This window comes from Etheostoma spectabile, chromosome 3 (assembly GCF_008692095.1).
Source record: "Etheostoma spectabile isolate EspeVRDwgs_2016 chromosome 3, UIUC_Espe_1.0, whole genome shotgun sequence".
In the NCBI taxonomy this organism is placed as follows: Eukaryota; Metazoa; Chordata; class Actinopteri; order Perciformes; family Percidae; genus Etheostoma; species Etheostoma spectabile.
This window is the reverse complement of record NC_045735.1, coordinates 15,153,369-15,169,025: the sequence shown is the minus strand read 5'-3', so window position 1 is coordinate 15,169,025 and position 15,657 is coordinate 15,153,369. Positions and strand designations below refer to the sequence as shown.

Sequence of the window (15,657 nt, the reverse complement as noted above, 5' to 3'; positions counted from 1 at the left end):
TGTCTATTTTTTTTTTTTTTTTATCAATGTCAAGTAATGAAATGCTTCAAAATGAGAACAGTTTCTCCTGTCTTGTGTGCTGGATGGAGGCTGACCTGCCCTTGCTCTGAGCATGCGTAGTAAGTGTTGACAGCTTTTCCGCTATCACATTGTCACATGACGTGAGGAATCTGGATGGCCAGAAACTAACCTCTCTACCCAACATTTTCCAATGGCTGTGTTATCAAGCTGACATGGCAGGTCAGTGAACGGTTGACCTTTTTAAAATGAATATTAAAAAGCAGCGTGTCATGGTTTTCGGCCAACAGCAGCAGGCTGTCCGCGTTAGACCAGTTGCCTAGCTAACGTTCCCGTCGTGGCCTAGCGTCAAGCCTCTCACCTGGGACCGTCTTCGAGCATTAACGTAATGATGAGCCTAGCTAATGCAGGTCGGTAGTTAGGAGCAGAACCTTGTTGTACTTTCTGATATTTTTCGGAACGCGTCCCCACCCGGCCCTGTTACGTAACTGTCTAAACGTGAGTCAGCATTTTAACACGCTGTCCAAGTTATCGCGTTATTTATTTCTTATAATGCAATCTATCCTCATCTGACGTTAACTGTTCGCCATTCAGTAATTAAATAATAATACGATTAATAGATAATTATGTCGACAGAGTCTAGCTAGTACATGTCCCAGTCACGTCCAATGTTGCATATGTTCTGTTATATATTAATTACTATATTATTACTGTTGCATAGATAATTAAGGGTTGGTGATGACCATAGACTAATAATAAGGGTATGGTTATGACCATAGACTATTAATAACGGGTATGGTTATGACCATAGACTAATATTAACGGGCTATGGTATGACATAGACTAATATTAACGGGCTATGGTTATGACCATAGACTAATATTAACGGGCTATGGTTATGACCATAGACTAATAATAACGGGCTATGGTTATGACCATAGACTATTATTAACGGGCTATGGTTATGACCATAGACTAATATTAACGGGCTATGGTTATGACCATAGACTAATATTAACGGGCTATGGTTATGACCATAGACTAATAATAACGGGCTATGGTTATGACTGCCTGCGATCTTTTCTGCTGCCCATAAGGTGGTATTGGACACTAAACAAAAGTTATACATAATAATTGTTCTTGTTTTAAGCTGTGGTGTTGGCTAATGTATTGTAGTGGGTATACTGTAGTGGAGGGGGGGGGGGGGGGGTCTGGGTGCCCTTCGAGCGTCATTTCCTGTATTCTGATACACTTTATGCACCAATTTACAGTGGAAATACCTTTATTTAGCCTACGTGAAGAAGAAAAACACAGATGAAAATTGAAAGTAGATCAAAAATATAATAAAAAGTATGTTGTTGGTCATTGGGCATTTTGAAGTGGGTATATGGATATCCATCCAATGGAAAGAAATATGGAACGTTATTTTAGTAATGCCAAACCGAAACATCTCCTTTATTTTGATTGAATATGACTGTACAATAAATCCCCTGCTAATGACAGAATCCACAAGGCTGCAGCTAACTATTGGTTCATTATTGATTGATCTATAGATTATTAAATTAATTCCTCCAATCATTTTATCAAACTGGTTGCAGATGTATTTTCTGCCACCAGGCTGACTGCTCATTGAGTAACGACTGCAGATAAAGACTGCCAGTCTGTAGACTATTTGAACAGTGTATCGGGATCATTATGCCGTTTTGACCCCACCCCTGCTCCCTCTGTCACGCAGGCTGAGCTTGTACGAACCATGCCGCTCCAAGATCCTCGCATGTCAGTGTTCACCTTTCAGTCTGCAGTGCACAGCGCCCATGTGCTCCAGTGTCTGAATGACCAGAGGCAGCGGGACGTCCTGTGTGATGTGACCGTGGCGGTGGAAAACAAGAGTTTCCGGGCCCACGGCTCTGTCTTGGCTTCCTGCAGTGAATACTTTCACAGCAGAGTTACCAGTGTCACCAGACATAATTCCATCATCACCTTACCTGATGAGGTCGGTGTTCTAATCAGAGGAAGGATTTGGTGGGGGGGGGATGACACGGCAAATCAATTGGTCTTTGCATGAATGTATTGTTTATTTATTCCCAAAAGAGGATTACAGTATTTTATTTTATTACAATTTCACCCAAATGTGCTGCTGAATTCAGTTGCTCTATTTAGGATTTATTAATAATCTAATTTTTTAGAGTAGGAGATCAGGCCATTCTATAGTTGAGCATGACACCAATTATTTGAGACTGAAGTCAATCAACACAATATCAATACTGAACTTGGGGCATCCTGAAGGAAGGGAGCTCATCTATGAATGGCTGTCATATTCATTTTGTGAATGGCCTTAATGTTACATTTCACTTAGCAGACAACGATATCTGTACATGCGGATTATACATGCAAGACTGGCCACCAAAATGTTTCTATATATATATACATACATACACATATATGTGTGTGTGTGTGTGTTTATGTACTGTATGTCTATCTCAGCTCTGCAGAGAATAATATTGCACATAGCTATATTGCTGATTTTTGATGGATTTCTTAGAACCCACTGAGCTTTATATTGTTGTCTAGTAAATTAAGTAAGCCAAGTAAAGTTTATTTTAGCAAATTTAAACAGCTGACCAAAGTGCTGTACAGAAAAACACCTTGCTGTATAAAAGAACATTGAAATGTAAAAATGAATTCTACATTTCAAGTTATTTATTTTAGTACATGTAGCAAAGAGCCCTATGGATCTCCTGGGTTTCTTTCTAGCTGTCCACCTTTCTAGTGTGGCCATATTGTAGTGATTTATAGTTGTTCTTCATAGTTTTTTGTTGTTTTAACATACCCTTAACACTTTGCTGTATCACTTTCCTCACAGGTGACAGTTGAGGGGTTTGAACCTTTGCTTCAGTTTGCCTACACCTCGAAGCTGCCTTTCACCAAAGAAAACATTCACGCCATTCACAGCAGTGCTGAGTTTTTAGGATTCCATAACTTGGAGTCAGCATGCTTTGATTTTCTCATTCCAAAGTTTTCTGAAGGCAGAAGAACCTCACGGGAAGTAAGGCATAGAGCCTGTTGTCTGAGTCCCAATCCCAGTGCCAGTTTTGGCCCCAGCGTAGAGAGCAGCCAACCGACATCATTTGAGTCTCACAGCTCAGTGCCTTCAAGTGTTGATGAACAGACAGATTTCCCATCACAATGTCCTCAGAGTGCCCGGGGTCAGACCAACAGCGGGGAAGTACACTTCTGTTTGGAGAACTGCGGGCCACAAATGGCCCCCTTATCTCTGGAGTTAACAGCAAATAGCGTGTGCCCCATGTTGTCTTTGCCATGCCCAGACTCTGACAAAGCAGATCAACCCTCTCAGTTCAGCGAAAGAGACGTTTTAGACATACGAGATGTGTGCAATCAAAGTGAGTTGAGTTTGACAGACTGTGACTTACCCTGTGAGTTGTCAAGCCCAGGGGATGTGAATCCACCAGAACTCATTGAGCCAGCAGGCAGAGATGTTAAGCAGACTGTTGAGACGCTTCGTGCTGAAACCAACTGCCACCCCGGTTCATGTCCACTCACAACAGGGGCAGAAAATTGCAGTGAGTTATTAGAGCAGAGTAAGGCTGGCCTCCAACACAAAATGGAAGGAGATCTCTCAGACCCTACACCAACTGCTCTAAGCCACGCAGAGGGAATTGAGGAGAGGAGCAGTGAGGAGAGGGAGGTGGCTGAACATCTGGCTAAGGGATTTTGGTCTGACCTATGCCCATCTCAGGCTCAACCACCCCCCTTGGAACCCTTGGACCAAAACAGTCTGGCAAAAGCATCAGACTTTCATTGGCTTAAGCAGCTGGACCTGAGCTCCAGTGTAGGAGACTGTCCCTTCCTCAGGGACTTTGGGTCAGGTGATGAGCCGGCCCCACGCACTGACAGCATGTCCCAATCCGAGAAGAGCCCCTACATGTCCTCCTCGCTCAACTCTGGGGAGGACTCAGACCTGGACACGGATGGAGATACTGAGGCCAACAACAAAAGAGCAGCAGAGGTCATTGTGATACACAACTTGGTTTGGTTATTGCTAGTTGAATGTATGAAGTACAATAGATGTAACTCCTAAACCCTGTACTCTACAGATTCAGCTCCCATTCCCAGTGGAGCAGATCTCAGCGCTGAGCCGGGGTGCCTTCCAGCAGCTTCTGAGACAACATCAGCTGACTCAAGATCAGCAGGAGTTTGTCCATGACGTCCGTCGACGAAGCAAAAACCGCGTGGCTGCACAGCGCTGCCGAAAGAGGAAACTGGACAGCATACATCAACTAGAATGTGAAATCAAAAAATTGGTAAGTTACCTTTAATCGTAATCTCAGCATGTTTTCAAACATGATATAATTGAGTTTTGTATCTTTGTAACTTTTATTGGAGTCAAGTTGGTGCCACAGCAGTGTGATTTAGGTTCACAGATTGAACAGAATGGACCTCATCAATTTGAAATACTGTTGACTGATCAGAGGGTATGAGGCATAAACATAGAAAGGGAAAAAAAACAACCAAGAGCCTGTCTGACTAAAATAAGTTCCACTGAGGGACCCTTTCATTTCATTTTAAAACTAATCTTCAGTTGTGAATCTTTTGTCCCTAAAATGCATATGTTATGATGAGGACTGGATGATTTTTCTACAGAGAAGTCAGAAAGAGCGGCTGCTGCAGGAGCGAACTGAGTTGGAGCAAAACCTGGAGGAGACGAGGCACAGTCTGTGTGGGTTGTGTAAGAGTGTCAGCCTCGAGTCTGGCTCTGATCAGGACCACTTGCAACTTCTTGCCAAGGTCTCCTCATCAGACTCCCCCATCTCCTCCAGTAGCCTTTTGGATGAAGATGAGGAGTCCCAGATCACAATCAAAATGGTAAGTTGTTCTTCAGAGTGTGACCCGAGCAAGCCGCCTGCATGCTCAGTTCAAACTGCTACACCAGAGGATGGCACACAGACCGAGGAGGCAGGTTCTCCACAGAGCTGCCCCGTTCCCACATCTCTGCTCAACGTCTGTCTGGACATGAACAACAGCTTATAATTGGACTCGGTTTCCATTGTCATTTGTAATCTTGCAGGCCCACGGAGCAGGGGGTGGACTCTTGAGTATATACTGTAATCCTCTTTTGGGATAGATATGCTTGAATGGTTTTCTGCCTTATACAGGTATCTTAAAGTGACAGATAAATGTCAAATTTCCTTTGCTGTACTTCTAATATGCATTTCACTGTAGTACATACAGAATCCAGTATTCATCATTTTTGAAAGTGCACACAATTTTCAGGTACTTCCCAAATGGTTTTCTCAGGGAAACTCATAACCTGACTATGTTTTGATGGCTAACATAATTCTCTAACAGCACGCACACACACGCACACACAATTAGAAAAATAGGCTAATTAGTCTGTCATCATAACCTTAGACTTAGACTTAGACTAGACTTAGACTTAGACTTCTCTTTATTGATCCTTTGGGATGACTCCCGCAAGGAAATTGAAAATTCCAGCACCAGTTTTAGCAAGAAAAAACAAATTAAAAAAAGATTAACAAAAGAAAAGAAAAGACAGTAATAAGACCAACAAATAACAATAATGATAATAATAACAACAATAAGAACATTTGTCAAATAAAACAAACAAAAGACCATAAATTGTTATTAAAGTGTCAGTGTTGAGTCCAGTATTGAAGTGTAAAGTGATAAAGTGACTAGGTGTGCGTGTATGTATGTAGTATGTGTACTGTGTGTATGTATGTATGTACGTGTACTGTGTATGCATGTATGTAATATGTATGTATATATGTATATATGTATATATGTATATAGTATGTATGTATGTATGTATGTATTGTCCTATGCCCTATTTCCTCCTCCCCCTAGTGAGGATTTGTATAGTCTGATGGCATGAGGACAAAGGAGTCCTTGAGTCTGTTGGTCCGGCACTTGGGAAGGAGCAGCCTTCCACTGAACCGAGTCCTCTGGGTGCTGATGACGGTGGTGCAGGGGGTGGCTGGCATTTTCAGTAATAGCCAGCAGTTTGTCCAATGTCCTCCTCTCTGCCACCGTCACCAGTGAGTCCAGCTTCATGCCGACCACAGAGCCGGCCCCCCTGATCAGTTTGTCCAGCCTTTTGGGGTGTCCTTCTTTGATATGCTGTCCTTCTTTGATATGCTGCCCCCCAGCTGCCCCCCCAGCACACCACAGTGTAGAAGAGGACACTGGTGACCTTAACAGATTTTGTATTATTCTACCACTATGCTATTACTTTAATTCAATATTCTTAGCACTAATATCTTTTACAGTAGATAACAAAGAATTGTTGCAGGTAACAAAAAAGATAACAGCATTATTTGAACATTTTGGGGTATTATTATTATAATTATATTAAAATAAAATATATATATAAATGACAGCCAAAGACATGAAAGGGGAGAGAGAGGGGGAACAACATGCAGTAAAGGGAAAAACCCGTCAAACGGCGGCCGCTGCATCAAGGAGTAAAGCTGTAGGGGCACCTGCCCTACCAGGTGTGCTACCCAGGTGCCCGCCAGTGCAGAGTCAGCTTCCCCTGATATTTGAGGAATAGTTCCTGTGTATCTGAAAGTGTTAAAGGGGAACATAGGAAATGATTTTATTTGATGCAAAATGTGCCTTATGCAGTAGTAGAAATTATAGAAACATAAAGGCTTTGTAATTGAAATTGTCAATTCTTGTGACAAGCACCATTGCACATTAACTCAGAACCTATACTTATGGCATTCTCTTACATTATAGTCTTCATGTTGAGTATTTTTTATTGAATGCTTTCATGGATTACAGATTTAAATAAACATTTTGTAACCATTCAGTGCTTTTTTTCAAGAATGTTTCCCTTTTGATGCGCAGTACACTGTTTGGCCAATAGATGGAAGTACAACACAAATGACCTCACCAGCTATGCTGACCCTTAATTGACTGACTATAACAATACGAATTGTTCCTTTTGCGATTTAGCTGCAACGAGATTCAGCTTTCTTTTGGAGATCTTTGTGCAAACAAAAAAAACAAAAAAAAAACAATAGCATGTATAACTGATGTCAGGCTGTTGAGTCTGCATTGGACATGACATAAACAGAACTGAAATTCAGGAAGAAAGTCGGGCCGAAGCCCTAGCTGAGTATCATGAAACTGCTTCAGAACGGCTTTAGTGCATATTGCACATGAGGCTGAGGCTATATGAACATGGATTAAGACAAAACCTGATGGCAAAACAATGTTACTGCCATTACCATTCTATAACAGTTGGAACTGAACAGTTGTCTATATATTAATTGGATCTGCAGCCAATCATTAGGAAGACTTTTGTAACCCCTGTAGAAAGGTGAACAGACTGGACCAGAAAACTACTAAAAATACTGTAAAGTGATGAAGGAAGATACATGAAAGGATAGGAAGCATGAACAGAGAAATAAAGCTAACTATGACTAAATGTTTGCTAAGCTCCATTGAGTGACCCTTTTCATTTTAAAAGGAATCTTCAGTTGTAAAGACAGACTCAGACAGCTCTGATAAACGATCTACGTTATGTAAAGAGCAAAGGCCTTCAGAGACCTTACCAGACAGGAAATAAAAAAGAAAGGTGTATGTGACAGCCATCCCTGTAACCCAGCAGTGCAACCTGAGTTGTAAGCCTCATTCTGCTGTAGATGCAAGGAAAAGGGTCACCAGACTAGCAAAATCAGAAATTTCATGGTCCAGACTTCACTAAATCACTGAAACATAAAACACAAAGTTTGATGCTTTGCATTGCATTCCTTAAACTATAATTTATTGGGTTTGTCATTTAAACAAACCCATCTGTGTAGCCTTACATGCTGCTTTCATTATTCTAGAAACTACTCCTAGAACTGACTTGCTATTTATTCACAAATGTACACACACATTTAGCAGGTTGCAGATTGTGCACAAGGGGAAATCTGTTCACTCATTAAACCAGTTATACAGATAACCTGTGCCACCTATAGAAAAGGAATGGAAATAATCCCACTTGAGCCATTATATTGCACAAGAAACTGCAGCTGTGAAGTGTGTTGCATGAGACACAAGCATCAAAACTGCAGCAGATACTCCTCACTTCCCTATAAATGGCATACAAGTGCAGGTGCTCATGCAGACATGTTCCTGCAGATACTTTTGGTACCAATAGTTGGTGTAGGTTTGACTGGTAGATCGCTTAATGGCATTAATGGCAAAGTATAGCATAATAAATATTACGGCTCAAATCTACCATCATCTGTTAAAAAAGAATTCTATTGCAAGTGTTTTCTCATTTATTTATTTTTCCCTTTTTATTTTCATCATGGCAACCAACTTCATATGTTGACTATGCATTGTTTTTAGCACATAAGTGCACATGTAAGTCATCTTACCCAATAAGATACACCAAGATAATATCAAACAAGACAAGCAAAGCATAATGCTTCCGTTGTATGACCAACAATTGATTTAGTTTGGTTGTTTACTGTGTCTGTAGCCCTGTTTCAGCTGAGTGGCAGACTGGGAATATCCATCCTTGAGTTGCAAAAGCACCTCTACTGTATACCCTCACTAGGATAGGCATTTTGTTACGGTGTTGGAGTTCACAGACACTGGTCTGATTTCAGAGTGGAGAGGAGCCTGTACAAGGCTGGGTCAAACAAGCAAGGGTTAAACCGAGCAGCCAGTCAGCAAAGGTCCTTTTAAAATGGAAGAAGCTATTTCGTCAAGATGTTCTTGTCTTCTGATATGAATGCCCTACTTCTCTGAGTTTGAACAGTGTTTCCCTTCTTGTTTTGGGTCCTTTAAAGTAGCCACTGTAGCACTTGGGGATAAAGGAGGAAAAAGCAATCTCATTTGGTTTTCCTTGGACCACAATCCTCAAGGTTATAGTGGTAATTATAAGGGCAACCCTGAAGCCACTAATACAACTTGTACCTATCTTTGAGTCATCTCTCTCTCTCTCTCTCTCTCTCTCTCTCTCTCTCTCTCTCTCTCTCTCTCTCTCTCTCTCTCTCTCTCTCACACACACACACACACACACACACAGAAAATCAAAGCTGTGACTCCAAACTCGACAAGTGGTGTTGCATCTAAAAGTCAAAAGGATTAGCTGATGATAATGCCACAGAGATCAGATATCATTACACACATCTGTAGAAAATCCTTAACTTGATGTTTGTCAAAACTGGCATCACGTTCCAATACCAAAGCACTCCAAAGCATTATGAATTGGATCAATTTCTCATTTCCCTTCAAAACATTAGGATTCTTCCCTCAGTGTTTGTGTGTTTTATGCACAGTTTGAGCATTGTAGCACAAAAAGTAAGATTATCCTCTTTTGCATGCTACACAGGAAGAGAATCTTGATTTGAGGAGGAAGCAGCATGGCAAGGTCAGAGGCCCATAATCCGCGGCCTCATTCATGCCAGATTAAAAACCTGCTCTGAGTTCTGATTAAGATCGCAGGGTTAGAAGATTAAAGACCAGCAAACAAAATGAAAACAGTTTAAGCCCAATCCTGGAATTCATCAGAATACCAAAACCTTAAACTGTCATTACAACGTGAGATTAATGCAAAGCCCCCTTGAACTCTGTATCTGTCTTGATATATCTTCTGTGTCAGAGCTGATAGTTCCTTTTTTTTCAACCAAAAATCTGAAAGATCTCTCTCTCTTGTTTGTTATTTCTCTCCGCCTGCCTCTTGTCTAATTTCTTTCTCTCATTTAAATGTTCTGTAATCATAATGAAACATTGTCAAATGAATTGGTTCAGATCAGTAAAATTGTCAATAAAATTACCATTCCTTTATTGGAGTTTTTCCCCATGTTATCATGGGTTTTCTTGTAGTTGCTGGTCTGTGTGACAGACCGGCTTTCTCTTGCCCAATGCCCCCCAATGGGTTTACGTATGTCCCTTTCACCTACTTTTCCCGATGATTCCAGTCATTATCCTCTGACAGACAGACTCCACAGTACTTAGGTAGCAAGGATTAGAAAACAGGAGGCGAGGGGGGGAAAACAAGGATTAGAAATTAAAACATCTGGAAGTTAGCGTGCTTGCAAAATTGCTAAGTCAGAAAATATATATGCTAATAATCTTGACAAACACTAGTCAGTGTGGCACTCATGGATCAGACTGGACTTTTCGTGCAGGCTAATACTGACCACAGATACAAATGTTATCAGGAGGTCATGTTAAACAAGCAGCAACAATTACAAGTAATAATTACAAGTAATAACCTTTACAGATCCACTTATATTTTTAGAAAAACATAAGTTGTCCAAAAAAGCACACAATCCAGTTATTGGAAGATCTTCACAGTATCAACCTTTGATATGATCAGTAAACAGCAGAGCTGATTGCCTTAACAACTGATAAACTTTCAAATTCCCTCTTATTCACTGCAAGAAGCATCATATCCTATGTAAGTAGAAATAGTGGCACTGCAGTGACATCTGTGATGGACTCTTGAATGCAAAACTAATGTGTGGACATCCATATAGTATTGGAGTTTCTCTACCCGTGGTCAAAATCCAAAAGAAAGACACAATACATGTATAATCAACACAAGCATAAGCATGACCTGTTAGCAACAAAACCTGAACGTAGAAGCTGTTGAGCTACTGTATCCTAACTGAATCCATGCTGCAGTCACTGTGAACTTCATTTGGGGGGAACACAGAGGAGGGCCCTGACAGGATTATATAAATAAGGACCATAATACTATAATCGCCCAGAGAAATGAGAGAAAGCAGGGACCAGCTAGCTAGCACCCCGGCCTGCAACCGTCAGATTAACAAACATATGGTTGTACTGTGACAGATTACATTCACTCTTGCTTTCTTGTCTTGACAGCCCTCGCCGTGTTCAATTTGTAACATTACAATTACTGGGAAAAGTGTGTCTCGGAACTAGATCTGTCAAAGAAGTCATACTCTATTAGAGTACGATTATTTAACCAGTCATGCAGAAATTGTTGGAATTTATCAGTCAGGAGCTGCAAAACTGGGAAAGCAGAAATGATGTCTGCAATTCTGCCAAGTACATTGTTTTTTAATTAATTTTTGAGAATTGGATCAAGCATTTTTTCAGTTTAGCAGTGCAGACAATATCCCCAAAATTCAGGGGAAGACATCATCCTTCTAACAAAGTAACAAACTGTAGGTTATTCATGCATGTGATGTGTGCTGGTGTTGACAGAGCGTAATGCATTTTCCAGTGTTTGGTGAGATTATAATTGACAGCTGGATAGCAAGAATATTTCTGGTCCAGAATTAACAGTTAGATCCCATTACATCCTCAGTTGCTGATTCCCTTGGGTACAGTACCAGTACCTAACAGTGGTTAAAGAAGGTTGTCAAATGTCTTGAAAAGATGACCAGTTTCCTGCTCCAGTCAAACTCAGTTAAAGAACTACTGCTGGTTGTTGAAAGTGCTTCACTGTCAACGATTTAAAACAACATGTTAAACAGCGATATGGGATTCATCTTTAATAAATGTATATCAATGACTAGAACAGCATTAAAATGAAAATAATTAAAAACTTTAAACCCTTGATAAGAGCAGACTGTTTCTTTTCTAAAGCTGTGTTTTGGCAAAGTGACACACTGTGTACTCTGCCCTTCCCTTGCTTGGCTGGTTGTCTTCATTGTCGTGTCACACTTAAAAGACGTCCCCAGGTTCTCCATCACAGCACTGAAGGGAATCAACTGTTAAAAAGCAGAAAAGTATAACAATAGATAAAAATAATATATATATATAAATATATATATACACATAAATATATATTGGGTAAAGTTGTATAAGCAGAGTGTGGTTAAAAAAATGAACGACGCAACACTGAACAGTTGTCAGGTCTAAATCAAGCAGTCTATTGGACTTATAAACAACGGTACCACTTTACTTGGAGGCATCAACATAAGTGTGACATGACACTGCCATGAACACATGAAACATGATACTGGCATGAACACATGAAACTCATGACACTGCCATGAACACATGAAACTGTCATGACACTGCCATGAACACATGAAACTGTCATGACACTGCCATGAACACATGAAACTCATGACACTGCCATGAACACATGAAACTCATGACACTGCCATGAACACATGAAACTGTCATGACACTGCCATGAACCATGAAACTATGACACTGCATGAACACATGAAACTCATGACACTGCCATGAACACATGAAACATGACATGCATGAACACATGAAACTCATGACACTGCCATGAACACATGAACTGCATGAACACATGAAACTCATGACACTGCCATGAACACATGAAACTCATGACAGCATGACCACATGAAACTCATGACACTGCCATGAACACATGAAACTGTCATGATACTGTCAAGACATATGAACCCTAGCCATAACCATAACTTGTCATGACCAAACCAGATGACACATATTAAAAGAAGTGTTATGTCATAACGTTTATGACATGTTCCTGATAGTTTCATGTCACTCTTATGTAGACACCTTCAGGGAAACACCCCCAGCTTCCCAGTAGAGGTCTGGTTGACTGTTTGATTTTGACCTGGCATCACTGACTCTGAGACACTTGTATCCAGTAGAAGTATTGTAATTATAGTAGTTGTAATGTTTCTGCTGTAGTTACACACTTGTGGTACCTGAATAGTTCAAGTCTGCACCAGTCCTGAGTCCAGATTTCATGTCAAAATGTCTTGTAACAGTTAGCATTTAAATCTTACATAAATTGTGTCCAGGAAGAGTTAAACTTTACCTTTTGAACATTAAAACCTGTTCTCCAGTGATGAAGATGATCAAAACTGCAATGCCGTTGCCACTGGTGATGCTGTTGAATGCAAATTGGGCTTTCATGTCTAAATTTGCGTTATTTTTGAAGCAATGCTGTATGTAGAATGCAAGAAATCTGTCAAAACTCATCACCGGAAATATTCATTATCACCGATCAATCATAATTGCTGTTCATGAATCCCACTCTACTGTCCTTAGTCACAGACAAAAGCATTTCAAACCTGAAACTCTGTCACATCGTCATAAATGTGACACAGAGACAAAACAAGCAACGCTCAGTATTACCTGTCAGATTTGGGGAAGAAGACTTTCATTACGCGCAGGTTTTCCCAAAGCTTTGTACAATGGGGGCAACTTTTTAACCAGGGTTTATTAAATACAGGTTTTTCCATCCCTGCAAAAAGGAGGGTTTTGAAATCTAGCCGGGGGGTGACAGGTCTGTCGGGCAAAAACAAAAGCAGGTCTGAAGCTGCTGCTGAGCCAGTGCATGTGTAATAAACCCCCCCCACTTTAAACTGAACCAAGACCCTCTTTCGCTTAAAAAAACTGCCTAGGGTTGGGTTCTTTACATTCGTCAAAACCCTTGTACCCACGGTTTTTTAAAACATGATAATTCCTGCTTTACCCCCATGAAAATTCATCAAGAGGGTGTGCTGCCCAAAAGAGAGAATTAAAAACCCAAACGCCAAAAAAAGGGTTAAAAGGGTTAATGTTCCACAAATTTTTCTTCGAAACCCCTTCCACAGACAAACTATCACAGTTTATAATTTCATAAAAAAAAAGAAACCGTAACAAAGTGGCCCGAGTGTCAAAACACTTAAAACTTTGTTGGGGGCACTCATTCATAAAAAAGTGGGAAACAATCATTAAATAAATCAAAATTTTTTTTTAAAATTCATATACATACAATTAAATGCTGTTATGTCCAAAATTTCTGTTCATAAATGAAATTGCACACATTTTAACAAATACCTCAAAACCCCTGCAGTTGTTGAAAGGAACATGGCAAACATGACTCAAAAGATAACACGTATCATCACAGCATTACTTACCCACATGGCATGACAATTCTTTTTTCACGCAAAACAATGTTAGTTTTTTGCAAAAAACAGCAAGGCCAAGATGGTCATGTGACATGATGTCAGAAGTAAAGAACCATCTGTCATCATAAAAAGGGTTTCAAATGTATTCTTCCAATGAAGACTAAAACATCCATGTGCTCTACATCAAAACTACTGAAAACACTAAAATCTGCATTAAAAAGTATTTCTGTTTTGATTGTAACAATGCAGTTCAACACATTCAGACTTCACATTTTTGTTGGCCCAGTGATTACTGTAGTCCTCTGAAGACCACAATGACAACACAAATGTCTTTGATAAAGTCCCCTAGTGTGTTAGTACTTGTTGTGCCATTCGCACTGACCAACACTCACCTCCTCAATGTCCAAGTTCTTTCTGGATTTGTAGATAAACTCTCCAATTGCTACAAAAACTGAGAGGACTAGTCCAGCTGCCAGCACAATAAAGATTCCCCCTATGTTCTCCACACCCAGAGCACTGGCCTCTTTGCTGTCCTCCTCTGGGCAGCCATTCCCTCTCCACCATTTCTCCTTCATCATGTGCAGCTTCCCTTCCTCCTGAAGCTGCAAGATGGCGATGGTGATCTTGTCTCTGTAAGGGGAGCCTGCAGCAGGATAAAATAACATTATTTCTTCCATTAGCAGCGTCATTACTTTGGTTTCTAGTCAGATAGGGAGTATTTATTGGTTATCATTGTTACTGTGTAGTTGGTAACTCATCTCTCGTACCAATTGGGGTTCCCACTCCATAGCCCTTTGAATCTATCAAGCCTCCAATCTGTGTGAGGTTGCAGTTACGCTGGCTGATGTACTCGATGCTGGTCGATTCCATCAGGAGAGCGTAGTCTGTGGTGAGAACCCTCTGAATCCCCTCCCGGTTGTTTTTCACCAAAGCTGTGTTTTTCCTGCTGCTCATGAATGCCCACATTTTCTCATAAGTGGAGATCTTAGATTTCTGTTGAATCAGAATCAAGATTTATGGACCTTAAAACAACGCATCTTGATGGTCAACGCAGCAAACAACAAAACAGATCATGTTGAGACATGGTCAGTGGTTGACAGCATTAGAAGCCTATCTGCTGACTGGAGCCATCATCCTGGCAGGAGACGCGATGTGACAAGAGTGTACCAACAAAGAATACAACCTTGAAATCTTTTTTTGTTGTTAATCTGTGTGTATAAGGATGTTTCTAAGAAACTAACCTATAACACTACTCTTTTTTTCCACCAACCCATCAGACAGCACATGTCATGGTACTGTAATGACTTCTTGATTGCATCCCTCCCCCCATTGTTGAATGGTTTCTTTCCCAATTTCTGTATAGGGGAAAGAAGATTACCTTAAAAAAGGTCATGGTGGAGCCGTCTCTTACAGCACCGTACTCTATTTTGGTTTGTTTGGCCAAGTCATCTGCAGAGTCGATTGGCGAGTCCATTCTCTCCACAGTGAGGAAGGCAGCCAAGTTAGCAGTGTATGAGGAGATTATGATCAGTGTAAAGAACCACCATATTCCACCGACTATCCTCGTAGACAGGCCTTAGGCATCAGTTCGGATCCTGTAAGAGAACAACTCACGATATATTATATATTCTGCAACATGAGACAGTGACAATACATTATGTAACAAAAATAGCCATGACACTAACTACCTTATTTTGTTCCCAGGCACACCACAAACATTAATCTATGTATGAAGATGATGGTTAAAGGTGCTCCACCAAAGAGAACATTC

General features: G+C 40.6%; 2 protein-coding genes across 3 annotated transcripts in view; one reads left to right on the top strand and one right to left on the bottom strand.

Annotated features, from left to right (window-relative positions):
• Window positions 1-97: 97 nt before the first annotated feature.
• Window positions 98-15,657, top strand: part of LOC116687060 (transcription regulator protein BACH1) — a 25,741-nt gene continuing 10,181 nt past the window's right edge. The window contains exons 1-5 of one of the 2 annotated variants that reach the window (XR_004331453.1): window positions 98-240; window positions 1,754-2,011; window positions 2,882-4,045; window positions 4,134-4,340; window positions 4,681-5,174. Coding sequence is in view for 1 of the 2 variants with exons in the window: in XM_032512153.1 (XP_032368044.1) it covers window positions 1,772-2,011; window positions 2,882-4,045; window positions 4,134-4,340; window positions 4,681-5,067 (1,998 nt within the window). In the remaining variant the exon portion in view is untranslated. Of the gene's footprint in view, window positions 241-1,753; window positions 2,012-2,881; window positions 4,046-4,133; window positions 4,341-4,680; window positions 5,282-15,657 lie in introns of those variants that run through there. The other variant, XM_032512153.1, reaches the window with a different exon arrangement.
• LOC116687059 (glutamate receptor ionotropic, kainate 1) overlaps window positions 13,665-15,657 on the bottom strand; it is a 27,249-nt gene continuing 25,256 nt past the window's right edge. The window contains 4 exon segments of the mRNA XM_032512152.1: window positions 13,665-14,529; window positions 14,654-14,879; window positions 15,265-15,461; window positions 15,464-15,481. Coding sequence (XP_032368043.1) covers window positions 14,240-14,529; window positions 14,654-14,879; window positions 15,265-15,461; window positions 15,464-15,481 — 731 coding nt within the window. The 3' untranslated portion in view covers window positions 13,665-14,239.